At 43.2% G+C, this 12872-nt stretch overlaps 1 protein-coding gene across 5 annotated transcripts in view; it reads right to left on the bottom strand.

Annotated features, from left to right (window-relative positions):
* Window positions 1-12872, bottom strand: part of traf2b (Tnf receptor-associated factor 2b) — a 54071-nt gene that overhangs the window by 24582 nt on the left and 16617 nt on the right. For all 5 annotated transcript variants that reach the window (XM_087998586.1, XM_087998590.1, XM_087998591.1 and 2 more), the window contains 2 exons: window positions 4136-4297; window positions 504-578 (listed from right to left, as the gene is read on the bottom strand). In XM_087998586.1, the coding sequence (XP_087854712.1) occupies window positions 504-578; window positions 4136-4297 (237 nt within the window). The remainder of the gene's footprint in view (window positions 1-503; window positions 579-4135; window positions 4298-12872) is intronic.

Raw genomic sequence — 12872 nt, 5'->3', positions numbered from 1 at the left:
TCCATTTCCTTCATTGTAAGCACTCTGCCGGAATAACGAGTTTGAAACTGCACTTTCATCTAACTAGGTAAAAACAATGACTGCAGATGCTGGAAACCAGATTCTGGATTAGAGTGGTGCTGGAAAAGCACAGCAGTTCAGGCAGCATCCGAGGAGCAGGAAAATCTAATTGTCATAGGTTAAAATAGAAGCTAAAGGACAAAAGTCTCGCTGGTTACTAAGTTTTAATTGAGTTCTAGTGCATGTGGCCATAGGAAACTGCCCCAAAATAGGCAAGTTCACTGAAGTGTGCAAGGTGCTTGGTCTGAGTAAACTGTTAATTGAGCCAATGGCTGTTAAAGAGGGAGAATCAGGCTTTCATCAGAGGGGAGGGAGAAATACAACCAAATCATTTCTTTTATACATTGCACACACGTGCAGTGTAAACATCGCAGCACTGTTAACCAACTCTAACTTTCGGACTGTCCTCCTGCCTCCTGATTGGTTTCAAACACACACTTTACCTTTTCTCTTGGAATCTTTTTCTTTCCGCACCATTCGCATGTTAACGGAAACTTGGAACAGATTTCATCATGGGCCTGTGAGGGGCAACCAGAAATGACACTTTCAGTAACTTATTCTGTAGCTATAGTGCTGTTACTGGATTCAAACAGCAGTCCTTTTTTAAAAATATTTATTTGTGGGATGTGGCATCAATGGGCTGGCCAGCATTTGCTGTCTGTCCTTGAGAAAATGGTGGTGAGATGCCTTGTCGAACAGCTGCAAACCATCACTCTCAGCAGGCCCACCAACTTCAGAATCAGAAATGGTTCATCAACATCCCATCTGATTCCTAGACAGTATGTTGAATCCCACAGTGAGTGCAACAGTTGGGTAACCTGGAGGCTCAGGCCTGAGTATGTCCTCAACTCACCTTCAACTCAGACCACTTGGCAGCAAGAACAAGGTCATCTCTCCCTCTTGACCCAGAACACCCAGGAAAACTACAAAGTCAAGGAGTCTCCAGCGCTGAGACACAACAGCACAAACAGCCTCTCCAGGGTTCAGCTTCTTGCTGCCAAGTGGCTGGGAGAGCAGTGTGCACACGAACAGAGGTGGAGGACACAAAGAGAGACAGACAGCGCGAGACAGAGAGAGACAGAGACAGAGAACGAGAGACAGAGAAAGAGAGCGAGACAGAGAAAGAGAGCGAGACAGAGACAGAGAGCGAGACAGAGACAGAGAGCGAGACAGAGACAGAGAGCGAGACAGAGACAGAGAGCGAGACAGAGACAGAGAGCGAGACAGAGACAGAGAGCGAGGGAGACAGACAGAGGGAGACAGACAGAGGGAGACAGACAGAGGGAGACAGACAGAGGGAGACAGACAGAGGGAGACAGACAGACAGACAGAGGGAGAGAGACAGACAGACAGAGGGAGAGAGAAACATAGGCATCCACCACGGAATATGATCAGAGAGAGAAAGAGCAGTGTGCATCCACACCGAGTAATAGAGATGGCAGGGTGGTAAGAGAATGAGCGAAAACAGACACAGACATATCCATTGCCACAAGGAAAAGCAGCGAGAGGGAGATTGTCAGCAGCATGCACTCACACAGGGAGAGGAAGAGAGAAAGCAGGCCCACCCACATAAAGTAAATGATATCAGGGAGAGGGAGAGAGAAAGCAGGGTGAACACAAAGAACCAATCAGAAAGGGTCACGATTGGTCCAGGAATATAAAATGTCAGCATGCACGTATAGCAAGTGATTCAAAAGACAAATGGAAATTTAGATATTTATTACGAGGGGAATGGAAAATAAATGTAGAGAAATGTGGCTGCAATCCTACCACACCTGCAGTACTGGGTACAGATTCGGTTTCCTCATTTGCAAAAGGCCATAATTGTGTTAGAACCAGTTCAGAGAAGGTTCAGCACTCATTCCGAGACCCTAGGGCCTCTCTTCAAAATAAAGATGATCAAGTAGGACTGATAGTCAATGAAGTTTCGAAGAATGTGAGGTGACCTTATTAAAACATACAAGATCCTGGGGGACTTGACATGTATGATGTCCTCCCGGAATCTAACGTGAGACTAGGTTTAAAAACAAAAGCTCTCACTGTTAAGAGAGGTGAGCAGATTCCTTTTCCTCTCACGATCAGTAATGCGTTAAATTATCTTCCCTGCATAACTGTAGAAATTGGATCATTTAATTTATTCATGGCCATGTTAGATAGCTTTTTGATAGACAAGGGAATCAAAGATTATTGGGAGTGAGTTAAAGACAGCAAAGTGTTGAGATCATAACCAAACCAGCCATGATAACCAGGCCCACTCTTGCTCTGAAATCCTATTTTCTTAACACTCTTTGAGCTCCTAACAATTCATACAGCAAGTATAAACGATTTGGAAATTATAAATGTAAGGAGCAGGAAGTAACAGCAGGAGATAAAGATCATTTCAGGGTCAATGGGTAGAATGCTGTTTGTGATGCAATATGCCATGATGCTGTGACCTTTTTGCTTGTAACATTCTTTCTCATATTGTATATTTCTGACCTCTGTCCATTGTGAAAATCCAGTTTCAGTTTAGCTAATCAGCTGATTATCGGACTTGAGATATTCTTATCAGAATAGCCTTTAGAACCATGAGTTCACAAAGCAAGTTACAAAAGCTAATTGCTTCTTTGAATAACTGAACAGAATAGATCCAACACACTAAGCAATAACTCCTGGGTGGGTGATCCTTTGTATTTCCTGCCCTTTATCAGACACAACATCATCAGGAGTGAGTGGAACAGCAACATATACAGTAAAACACTTCCAAATTTCCTCTTTCATCTCATTATTAAAATCCCTTTGGCTTCATGACAGAATTCTCCTGCTGGGGTAACGAATACATCAATGGGACTACTTTGCCTGTATGTTGCCTCCTTCAGCTTGCTGTGTGTACCTATGTTTGAACGTTTACTTCAGACCTGGAAGTGAAACAGAAATTACTGGGGAGACGGAGCTAACTACGGTAGAGTTTCTGACACGATGGAGTCTGAGGCCAGTGTCAGATTGCACGTTCAGGAGTGAGAGCAGATGATCAGAAAGAGGATGTAGTACGGCATGTGATGTTGATTAGTGAATTGTTTAATACAACAATCCCCATGACCAGAGTTGGTGAATGATCAGCTATCCTGAGCATTGGAATACATTCTCTTGAAAGTGACAGCTCTCCTGTATGCTGGCCTTCAGTCAACATTCAGTCTGTTATTGCTCTCATACGGTGAAGGACTGAGACACAGGAAATGACCGGCTGTCAAAAATAGAGGTTTGGGTTTCTGAATCATCTATTATCTCACTCGCAATGGCTGCAGCTTGCTGTCTGACAGCAGCAGTCAGATTTGACTGCCTCTTTGCATCTGCTGGAGTAAGGACATTTAAGTCCGCCCTGTCCAACTTGAGCCAGCTCAGTACCCATTACTAAGAATATGGTGCCAGTTAAACCACACTGAATCTGTTCCCACTAATTCTAGCTCAATGTCTCTGCATTTGCAATCCAGATACTAAACAACAGAGATCAGTAAATTAGTCAAGACGGAAACTTTCATCAGAGCAGATCCCAAGAAGATGCAGAGAATTCACAGCTATATCCATAAGGAGAAAAAGTTCATTTGTTGGGATTGGGAACCAACACTAAAAGTATTTTACTTAAGAAACTTAAGTCCAGGTCAGCAAAGGGATTGGCTGCAACTCTGACAAATCAGACTGGCCCAGCTCTACACTGAGCTCACCCACCTGTTGGCTCTGAACACCATAGAATGGATTTGGTTGTCCCAGTGTAAAGGGCAAAGAGTAAATAGCCATGAGGGTAAGATTCCTCTATTTTAAAGGAGGATGGGACTGGGACCCATTTAATTACTACCACAGGAAAGACACACATTAGTTTAAATAAAACAAACACGCAGCTACTATTTTTCTAACCAACCTGTTCAGAGATGTAACTACAATGCTCTGGATCAGTTGGGACTGAACCAGGGCCTCCTGGTCCAGGGTAGGGACACTACCACTGCACCACAAGAGGGCCCTTTCGCTCTCTGTTGTCAGCATCAATTACCAATACGTTGTCCTAATGAATGGAATTAATTCTGGTCAGAAGATCAATCACCTTAATATCCTTGTGGTGAAACAATAATTTACAGAATTTGCAGTTGAGGTTCCTTTCGGGGCACTCTCGCTCCAGGTGGCGGGACATGTCGAGTTGGCGTACCATCCTGCTGCACGCTTCACAAGGCGTTAATGTGTACTCACATCTTCCCTCGTGGTCAGCCTGCAACACAACATCAGCAATAGATAATGGGGACAGTTAACAAGACTGCAACAACAGGGGAACTAAAAGGTCAGGCACCTCCCCGTTGGATGTACTGTTTCTTCCATTATGGGTTGACACGCCATCCACATGGTCTTTAGTCATCAACCTCCCTTCCTCCCTCCAACGTGAAGTCAGTCACCATGAATTACCAGAATTGTCACACCCTTCCCCACTCTGACCTTTAATACTTCGTTGTGCCGCTCAACAGGAGGTCACATGGGAATCTTCAGCACTCTGCTTTCAGCAGCAACAACCCAAGCAGAATATTCACATCTCAACAGGGTCCCAGCAAGTGGAGAAACATTCAGCAGAATACTCACACAACCTCCTCATCCCCCTTAATCCTGTGGTCTGATGTGAGGAACAATAAATTCACCTTAACATACAAAACTGCTCTACCACCTGGGATAAAGCTGCTCGTAGATGATGGGAACACTCATATTAAGGCTTAACAGACTTGTAGTTACCTAGGGCATCCTTCCAACTACTTCAGCCATTCTCAAACGAAACAATATGAGAATACAAAAACAATTAACTTCAAAAAGGTACTGGGTTTCACATGGTAACTAACCCAGTGCTATATCTGTCATCGGCGTGTTGAGGGAGACAGCTTAATGGGAGACTTCCACTCTGACCCTGTGCTGTACCTGCCGTGGGAGTGTTTGCTGAGGACAATGTAGATGAAGCTTTAATTTCACTTTAAAAGAACAGAAGGTACTTTGCTCTGTATCTAACCTCATCCTTTAGCCATTAATCACTTCCAGCAGCTTTACTTTCAGTTTAACAGAGTAGAGGCAGCTTTACTTTGTATGTAAACCCAAGCTCTCCCTGTCCTGGGAGTGCTATCATTCTGAACTCAAGCACTGGTGTAAATTATTGCAACCATTTCATTTGGACATTCAGATGAGATTTAAAAAACAGAAATGAAATAGCACTCTTGAAACCCAATCAGCAGTTCTGTGAGGAAAATCAGCAAATTACATTCAAAAACATATTATTGTTACTATTGGTAGTATCCCCCACAATCAGTAACCCCATTTACAGCAGCAAATGTTTGGGACTTTCCACTGTCCCGTGCTATTTAAAATGTCAGAGTTGTTGTAGACTCTCAGGGACTTTCCAAGCAAGATCTGCCGCACTGATCAAACAAACCACTGAATAAATAGTGGTGGCAGCTGGGTTTGCACAAACTATTGCTGCACTCAAGTCTGTGTAACTGCACAGAAACAGAGGCTGGAGCATGAAGCAGTCCAATTCCTATTCCAATAAGGTTTCTGGATTTAAAGCGATGTCAACATTATAACTGGCCTCTGTCAGAATCTTACTCCATTTAGACACAACCTTCAACTTCTATCAGTCTCTATCAACCAAACACCTGATGTTTACCCAATAGGACCTGCTCTATAACACAAACAGCAGCTCAGTGGGTAAAACACTGCAGGTTGTGCAGAAATCACCTCCTGTAATCTTACTTAACATTTTGCTTTTCCTCCCTCACCTCTAAAAGGTGCTAACTTATTAATGCTGGGTGTGGTGATCATACGTTAAACAGCCTAAACACACAAGCTTTTGAAACATGGGAGAACTGCAATTAATCCTGATCTCATTCTCACCTCAAGCCTACAGGAATACCTCCCTGGGAGGGGCATTGCCAGCTGGAATCCTGCCTTTTCGTTTCCTAATGACAAGCACCAAGACAAAGAGAAACCAATATCTCCTGTACCTCTGTTCAGCAAATCAACATTGGGCCCCTCATGTTCACCCTTACACACTGCACTCACCTAGTCATAAATACACCCCCAGATAGGTCACCACCCCAACCACTGCGAGATGGCAGCATGGACTCTGAATGAAGGCTCACCTGTGCTGTAGGGTACAATAAGCATGCTCAAACAACAATCAATGGAAAACCAAAATTAAAACCAGGGTAGCTCAGTGGTTAGCACTGCTGCCTCACAGCACCAGGGACCTGGGTTCGATTCCAGCATCGGGTGACTACTCTATGTGGAGTTTGCACATTCTATGTGGGTTTCCTCCGGGTGCACTGGTTTCCTTCAACAATCCAAAGATTTAGAGATCAGGTGAATTGGCCGTGCTAAACTGCCCATAGGGTTCAGATTTGTGTAGGTTAGGTGCATTAGTCAGGGGTAAATGTAGAGTAATAGGGTAGGGGAATGGGTCGGGGTGGGTTACTCTTCAGACGGTCAGTGTGGGCTTGTTGGGCCGAAGAGCCTGTTTCCACACTGTAGGGATTCTCTGATCAAGGTGAAGAATTTCCACTTGTTAGGTTTATAAAGGGAATGAATAAGGGCTTCCTGAAGAAGGGCTTATGCCCGAAACGTCGATTCTCCTGCTCCTTGGATGCTGCCTGACCTGCTGCGCTTTTCCAGCAACACATTTCCAGCTCTGATCTCCAGCATCTGCAGACCTCACTTTCTCCTCACAGGGAATGAATAACCAAGTCATTCAGATTAAATGGTCTCCGTTTTAATTCAATATAAGTGTCATTCCTTTGGACATTGTGCGGTACCAACAGTGAAAAAGGTAAATCGTTTGAAATCTTAAACCTTCACAGATCTACCGAGATCTTCCCAGTGACTGAATGTTCAAGTGGGGTCCCCACCCACAAAACACCATCCTATAAACTCTGCTGGATTGTGCACATGTCTGTGTCAGGCAATTACAATGAAAGCTGAGGTGTGATAATTCCTGTCGGGGATTATGCTCATCACACTACCTGTACTCAAAGTGGAGGCTGCTGGGAGAAATACTAAAATACTCAACCTATTCATGAAGCAATGCCTTCTGGAGAGGGGAGAGCAAACAGATTCGATACTGACTGCTGGGTTGCATTTATGGAACCTGTTTGCAGTGCAGACGTTTAGATTAGGCTCCTTACAGAGTGGAAACAGGCCTTCAGCCAACCAGTCCACACCGACCCTCCGAAGAGTAACCCACCCAGACCCATTTCCCTCTGACTAATGCACCTAGCACTATGGGCAATTTAGCATGGCCAATTCACCCTGACCTGCACATCTTTGGACTGTGGGAGGAAACCGGAGCACCCAGAGGAAACCCACGCAGATACGGGGAGAATGTGCAAACTCCACACAGACAGTCACCCAAGGCTGAGAATTGAACCTGGGTCCCTGGCACTGTGAGGCAGCAGTGCTATCCACTGCTATAACACAAAAGAATGCCACTTACTGTCCAGTCCTCACAGCCTGATTCAACATTTCCTCAAAATCCATACACAACCCAAGGAAATGCAAACATTTTAACAGAAAGTAGGCTACACCACCAGTGCTTCATTCGGAGGCTCACTAAAGATGTTAACCTAGTATGGTGACAAAACTTCTGGAAATGAACCTTCCAGCTCCATGAGCAAACCTACACACAGAACCTCAACCTGAGCTACAAGTCTTCTCAAAACTCACTCCGTACACAACAGCTCAGTTCAAAAACATGACATTTGTCAAACAACTTAGTAAACATTTAGAAATATGAACATTTGTCAGGGATAGTGAAATGTTTTGTTAACTTGCTTTTGAATGGAAAGACGTTATCCATAACCAACATTAAGTAACCAGTTTGTGACCTAACTAGTGATCCAGTTTATGAGTCTGTCACTCTCTCTCTTACAGTGGTGTTCTACTGTTATCCTCATGTTTTACTCAACAAAGCTGAGGGAAGCCCGCTGAGTTCAATCATCCATTCAGCACCAGTGCTGACCATTCGATTCCATTATAAATCCATTCCATTTGCTATTTGTTGTGTCTTACATGGATCTCTAGTGAACATTCCCATCTGTAAGTAAGAATACTCAGTATTTTATCATCCTCGTAACTAAATTCCTCAACCATCCCCAAGTAGTTCTGCACTTTGATAACAATTCTCTTAAGGTGTGATCAAATTCTTTACCATTTATATTTTCACTTTAAACCTCTCTAATCCTTCTTTTCATTTCTGCAGCATCGTTTGCCCTAGCTTTCTCTCACGCCTCCCTCAAAATTCCATAGAATTTTTAATGTGTTCGCTTCACGCGACAGGCAAATAATCTGTCCCTCATAAGAATTACAATAATCTGACAGAATCCAAAGGTTTGATTTGGAATTTCCTGTCAGCTATTTGGTGTCAGATCTCTGATCTTGCCTTCTGACAACGGTCTTTTCTCACAGGCATCATCCCTCACTTCCTTGTCTTTACGATTTTCATTATTCTGATTTCCTGCCATTTAACTCTCTCGTTTCTGTTTGGCCATTTTTCTATTCTCACGGTGGTTTCTTGCAGTCAAATAACTAGAGAGATTAATTCTACGTAATCATTTGTGCCATGAAGACAGTAAAGTTTCAAGTTCAAACTATTAGTAACAAAAGAATAAACTTGAAACTAAAAAAACCCACAATAATTGTTACTGACAGTCCCTAGCTACAATCTTGGATTTCATCTTGGTTTGGAAATGAACAGACATCAATCCCCTCCCAATGGTAATGAACACAGAACTCAAAAATGGAACTTATACTCATCTTACAAGGAAATTAAAATCAGAACAACAGAACCAACACATTCCCAGAAACCCTGAAAGTTTTATGAAAATGTAAATCATATGGTTATACTCTTACATATCTGTGCAAAACACGGATCCTGTAATGAGTTCTCTGGTCACTTGGAATTCTTCCTTCCCTCCAACCTGCAATTCAATTTTCGCTTCCTCTTCAGCCATGACCTGAGTTACTAACTTCACATCTTCTCCGTGACAAAGACTACTTCCTATAATCTTCATAACATTGTCCACCACCATCACTCTGTTGCTGAAATCTCTTTTTGACCTCCAGATTCAACTATTCCACTGTCCTGCTCATCAGGTTCCTGGTTTCTCGCTCTTAAATTGCAGATCACCTAATGTCTATTTTTAGAATAAAAATCCCTCTTCATGTCCCATTCATCCAGCACCAGACCTCACTAAACAAAGTTAAAAATCACACAACACCTGATGAAGGAGCAACGCTCTGAAAGCTAGTAGTTCCAAGTAAACCTGTTGGACAATAACCTGGTGTTGTGTGATTTTTTTTAAAACTTTGTCCACCCCAGTCCAACACCAGCACCTCCACATCATCACTGACCAAAAACAACTGTCACTCCCAACTCACAAAGTGTTTAAAACCCTCCTTTTCCAATATCTGCTGAATCTCTAACCTCTTCCAGTCCTGATAACTCACCCTCCAATCCCCAAGACCAGATGTTCCTGTAGCTCAGACCACTTGTACACCCCACCTTTCTTTTGCTAACAAGGCATCCTGCTCTAGAATTTGATTTTCATACTCCTCCCCCCTCTCATCTTTTAGATCACATCTTTAACCTTAACCAATCTCTCAAATTGCTATAAACTTAGCAACTCTAAGAAAAACACTCTGGGTGCTTCAAGGTCTAGGCACTATACAAATGCATCTTAGAATCATAAAATGATACAGGAGGTGGCCATTCAGCCTGTTAGGCCACTTTGATAAAGCCAGCAACAATTTACCGCCCTTCCATGGACTTATCTTTCCCCTATCACAGATGCTTACTTTATAATGAGATGTGTCACCTTTGATTTTTTTTCATCAATCTCCTTCAATTTGGTGCCCGTCCAAGTGGAACTGGTCTCTTCTTACTGACTTCATCAAAACTGTTCAAAATTTGGAACCAATCGAGGAAACCTTCCTTGAACTTCTCTGTTCTAAGAAAAGACACATTCTCTCCACACAAGCTCCCCCTTCCCTGGGCTCATTCCACCCAGTTCTACACAACCCTCCAGGAAGGGTGTCAAGGCCTTATAGAGTGGGATGCCCAGAATGAGCATAATACTCCAGTTAATGGCTAACCCAGGCTTTACCTCTCTATTCTCGATTCCTCTGTTCATAAAACTGAGGATCCCCACATGGAGAAATGGTAGATGGGAGTTTAATCCAAATGCAAGGTGATGTATTTTGGAAGGTCTAGTGCAGGAGGAAAGTAGATTGTAAATGGCAGAACTTTAGCGGTATTACCATTCAAAGGGATCCACAGTTCCCTGAAGGTAGCAACACAAATGGATAAAGTGGTATGGCATATAGCATACTTGCCTTCATCAGTGAGGGCACAGAGTATAAAAATTGGCCAGCCACACTGCAACTGTAGAGAGCTTTGGTTCGGCCACATTCAGAATATTTTACAGTTCTGGTTGCCACATCACCAGAAGGATGTAGAGACTTTGGAAAGGGTCCAAACACTGTTTAATCAGCAAGTTGCCTGGCTTGGAGGGGTATGAGCTATGAGGAGAGATTGACCAAACTTGATTTGCTTTCACTTAAACATCAGCGGCTGAGAGGTGACATGACAGAAGTTTACAAAATTATGACAGACACAGATAGAATGGAGAGTTGGAGTCAATGACAATTACAAGGGGATATACGTTTAAAGGTAAAGGTGACTAATTTTCAAACAGATGTGACTGGCAAAATTTCTTGACACAAAGGGTGGTAAGTGCCTCCAAGGCACAGTCAGGGTTGGTGGTAGAAACAGATACAATAGCAATATTTAAAAAACATCTTGACAGACATACAAATAGCCAATGGTAAGAGGGGTGACGACCGAGTAGAGACAAAAAAGGTTTTTAGTTTAGAAAGGTGGCATGCACTTGATGTGCCGAAGGCTTTGTGCTGTACTGTTCTTTGTTCCTCCCCCACAGCTTTCTCAAACTCTCCTGTGAAGATTTGTGTACAGAAACACACAAGTCTCCCTGATCCTGAAGCCCTTCAATAAGGTTTTTGTTCATGTTATTTGACAGTTTGTTTATATTATATTTAGTTTTTATTCCTTGCTTCATTTCACCCATCAAATGTATCCTTTTATGCTTGTCTGCATTATAATTCACCTTGTGTGGCCGAACCAAAGCTCTCTACAGTTGCAGTGTGGCTGGCCCATTTCACTTGTTTGTCTCTAGCCTTGAAAAACCTGTCGCTCCTTCATCACTTTGCAAACTTTGGAATTGGGCCCTACATATCCAAATTAGTACACGCTAATAATAAAAATAGATACTCCTGCCAAAACAACCATTACTTTCTTTCCCTCCCCTCATTTTAAAATAAGCTGCCAAAGGCCCTTCAATCACATTTGTTTTTATGTTGTGAACAAATTTTTATATGGTATTATGCCCAAACATCTTTTGAAAATCCACATGTACACAACTCTAACCACACTGCCCTGAAACAACCTGGTCAAGTCAAACAATTTGCTTTTCACACACCCAGGCTCACTGGCACACGTTAGCCCATACTTCTCTAAAGGCCAATCCATTTTGCCCTGGATTAGAGTTCCACATTACCCACATGATGCTATCTGGTCTGTAGTTTATAGTTAATCCCCGTTTCCTATTTCAAACAGGGGTCAATCATTTCCAATCCATCTGGCACCAACTCAATATCCAAGGAGAACTGGAAGATTTCAGTCAAGAGTCTCTGGAATTCCCATCTCAGTAACTTAAAATGCATCCCAACTGACTGGTTGGCTTCATTTCAAACACGGCCAATTATTTCATCTCTTTCTATATTTACCCCTTCTGATATCACAATTTATTCACCCTTTACTGAGATAGCATCCGTCTTCACAAGGGGAGAGGACATTGCCATGGTATTTATTTAAGCCCACCACCAGCCCTCGACCTCCACAGGAAGATCTCCATTTCTTGTTTCCAAGTCAGCCTCACTTGATCTTTGACAAAAAACAGTAGCTCAGAAGTCACATTGTAAATGGGGGCCTCAATTCATTTGCAAACGTCTTGCTGAATTAGGGCACATCAAAACATCCTGCAACAATGGCTACTCTGCTCAGACCATTTCTCCCTGTATATCATGCAAACTCAGAGAAGGCAGTCACTCTTAGTCCTGAAAAGTGCATAGTCTTCCTCAGATTATCCCGGAAGACATTTCACGCTGCCACTATGTATTAGTAACATGACTGGTGGTGGGATGCGATGCCAAGGTGATTTCTATCTATTACACAAATGAGAATTGTGGTATATGATTTCAGTGCTCATTTGATGCCAGATATTGAGACCATGCATCCCAAAGACTGGCAGATTGCAACAGGGCAAAAGTGAGGACTGCAGATGCAAGAAATCAAAGTCTAGATTAGAGTGGTGCTGGAAAAGTACATCAGGTCAGGCAGCATCCGAGGAGTAGGAAAAATCAACATTTCAGGCAAAAGCCCTTCATCAGGACTGAAGGCAGGGAGCCTCCGGGGTGGAGAGATAAATGAGAGGGGGGTGGACGTGAGGAGAAGGCAGCAAAGGGTACAATAGGTGGATGGGGGTGGGAATGAAGGTGATTGGTCAGAGAAGAGGGTGGAGCGGATAGGTGGGAAGGGAGATTGGCAGGTAGGACAGGTCATGAAGACAGTGCTGAGCTGGAAGGTTGGACTGGGGTAAGGTGGGGGGAGGGGAAATGAGGAAATTGGTGAAGTCCACATTGATTCCCTGGGGTTGAAGTGTTCCGAGGCAGAAGATGAGGTGTTC

Source organism: Chiloscyllium plagiosum, unplaced genomic scaffold (assembly GCF_037043375.1).
Source record: "Chiloscyllium plagiosum isolate Xiang-an unplaced genomic scaffold, Cpla_swu_hap1 HiC_scaffold_21, whole genome shotgun sequence".
Classification (NCBI taxonomy): domain Eukaryota; kingdom Metazoa; phylum Chordata; class Chondrichthyes; order Orectolobiformes; family Hemiscylliidae; genus Chiloscyllium; species Chiloscyllium plagiosum.
This window is presented reverse-complemented; position numbering and strand designations above follow the sequence as displayed.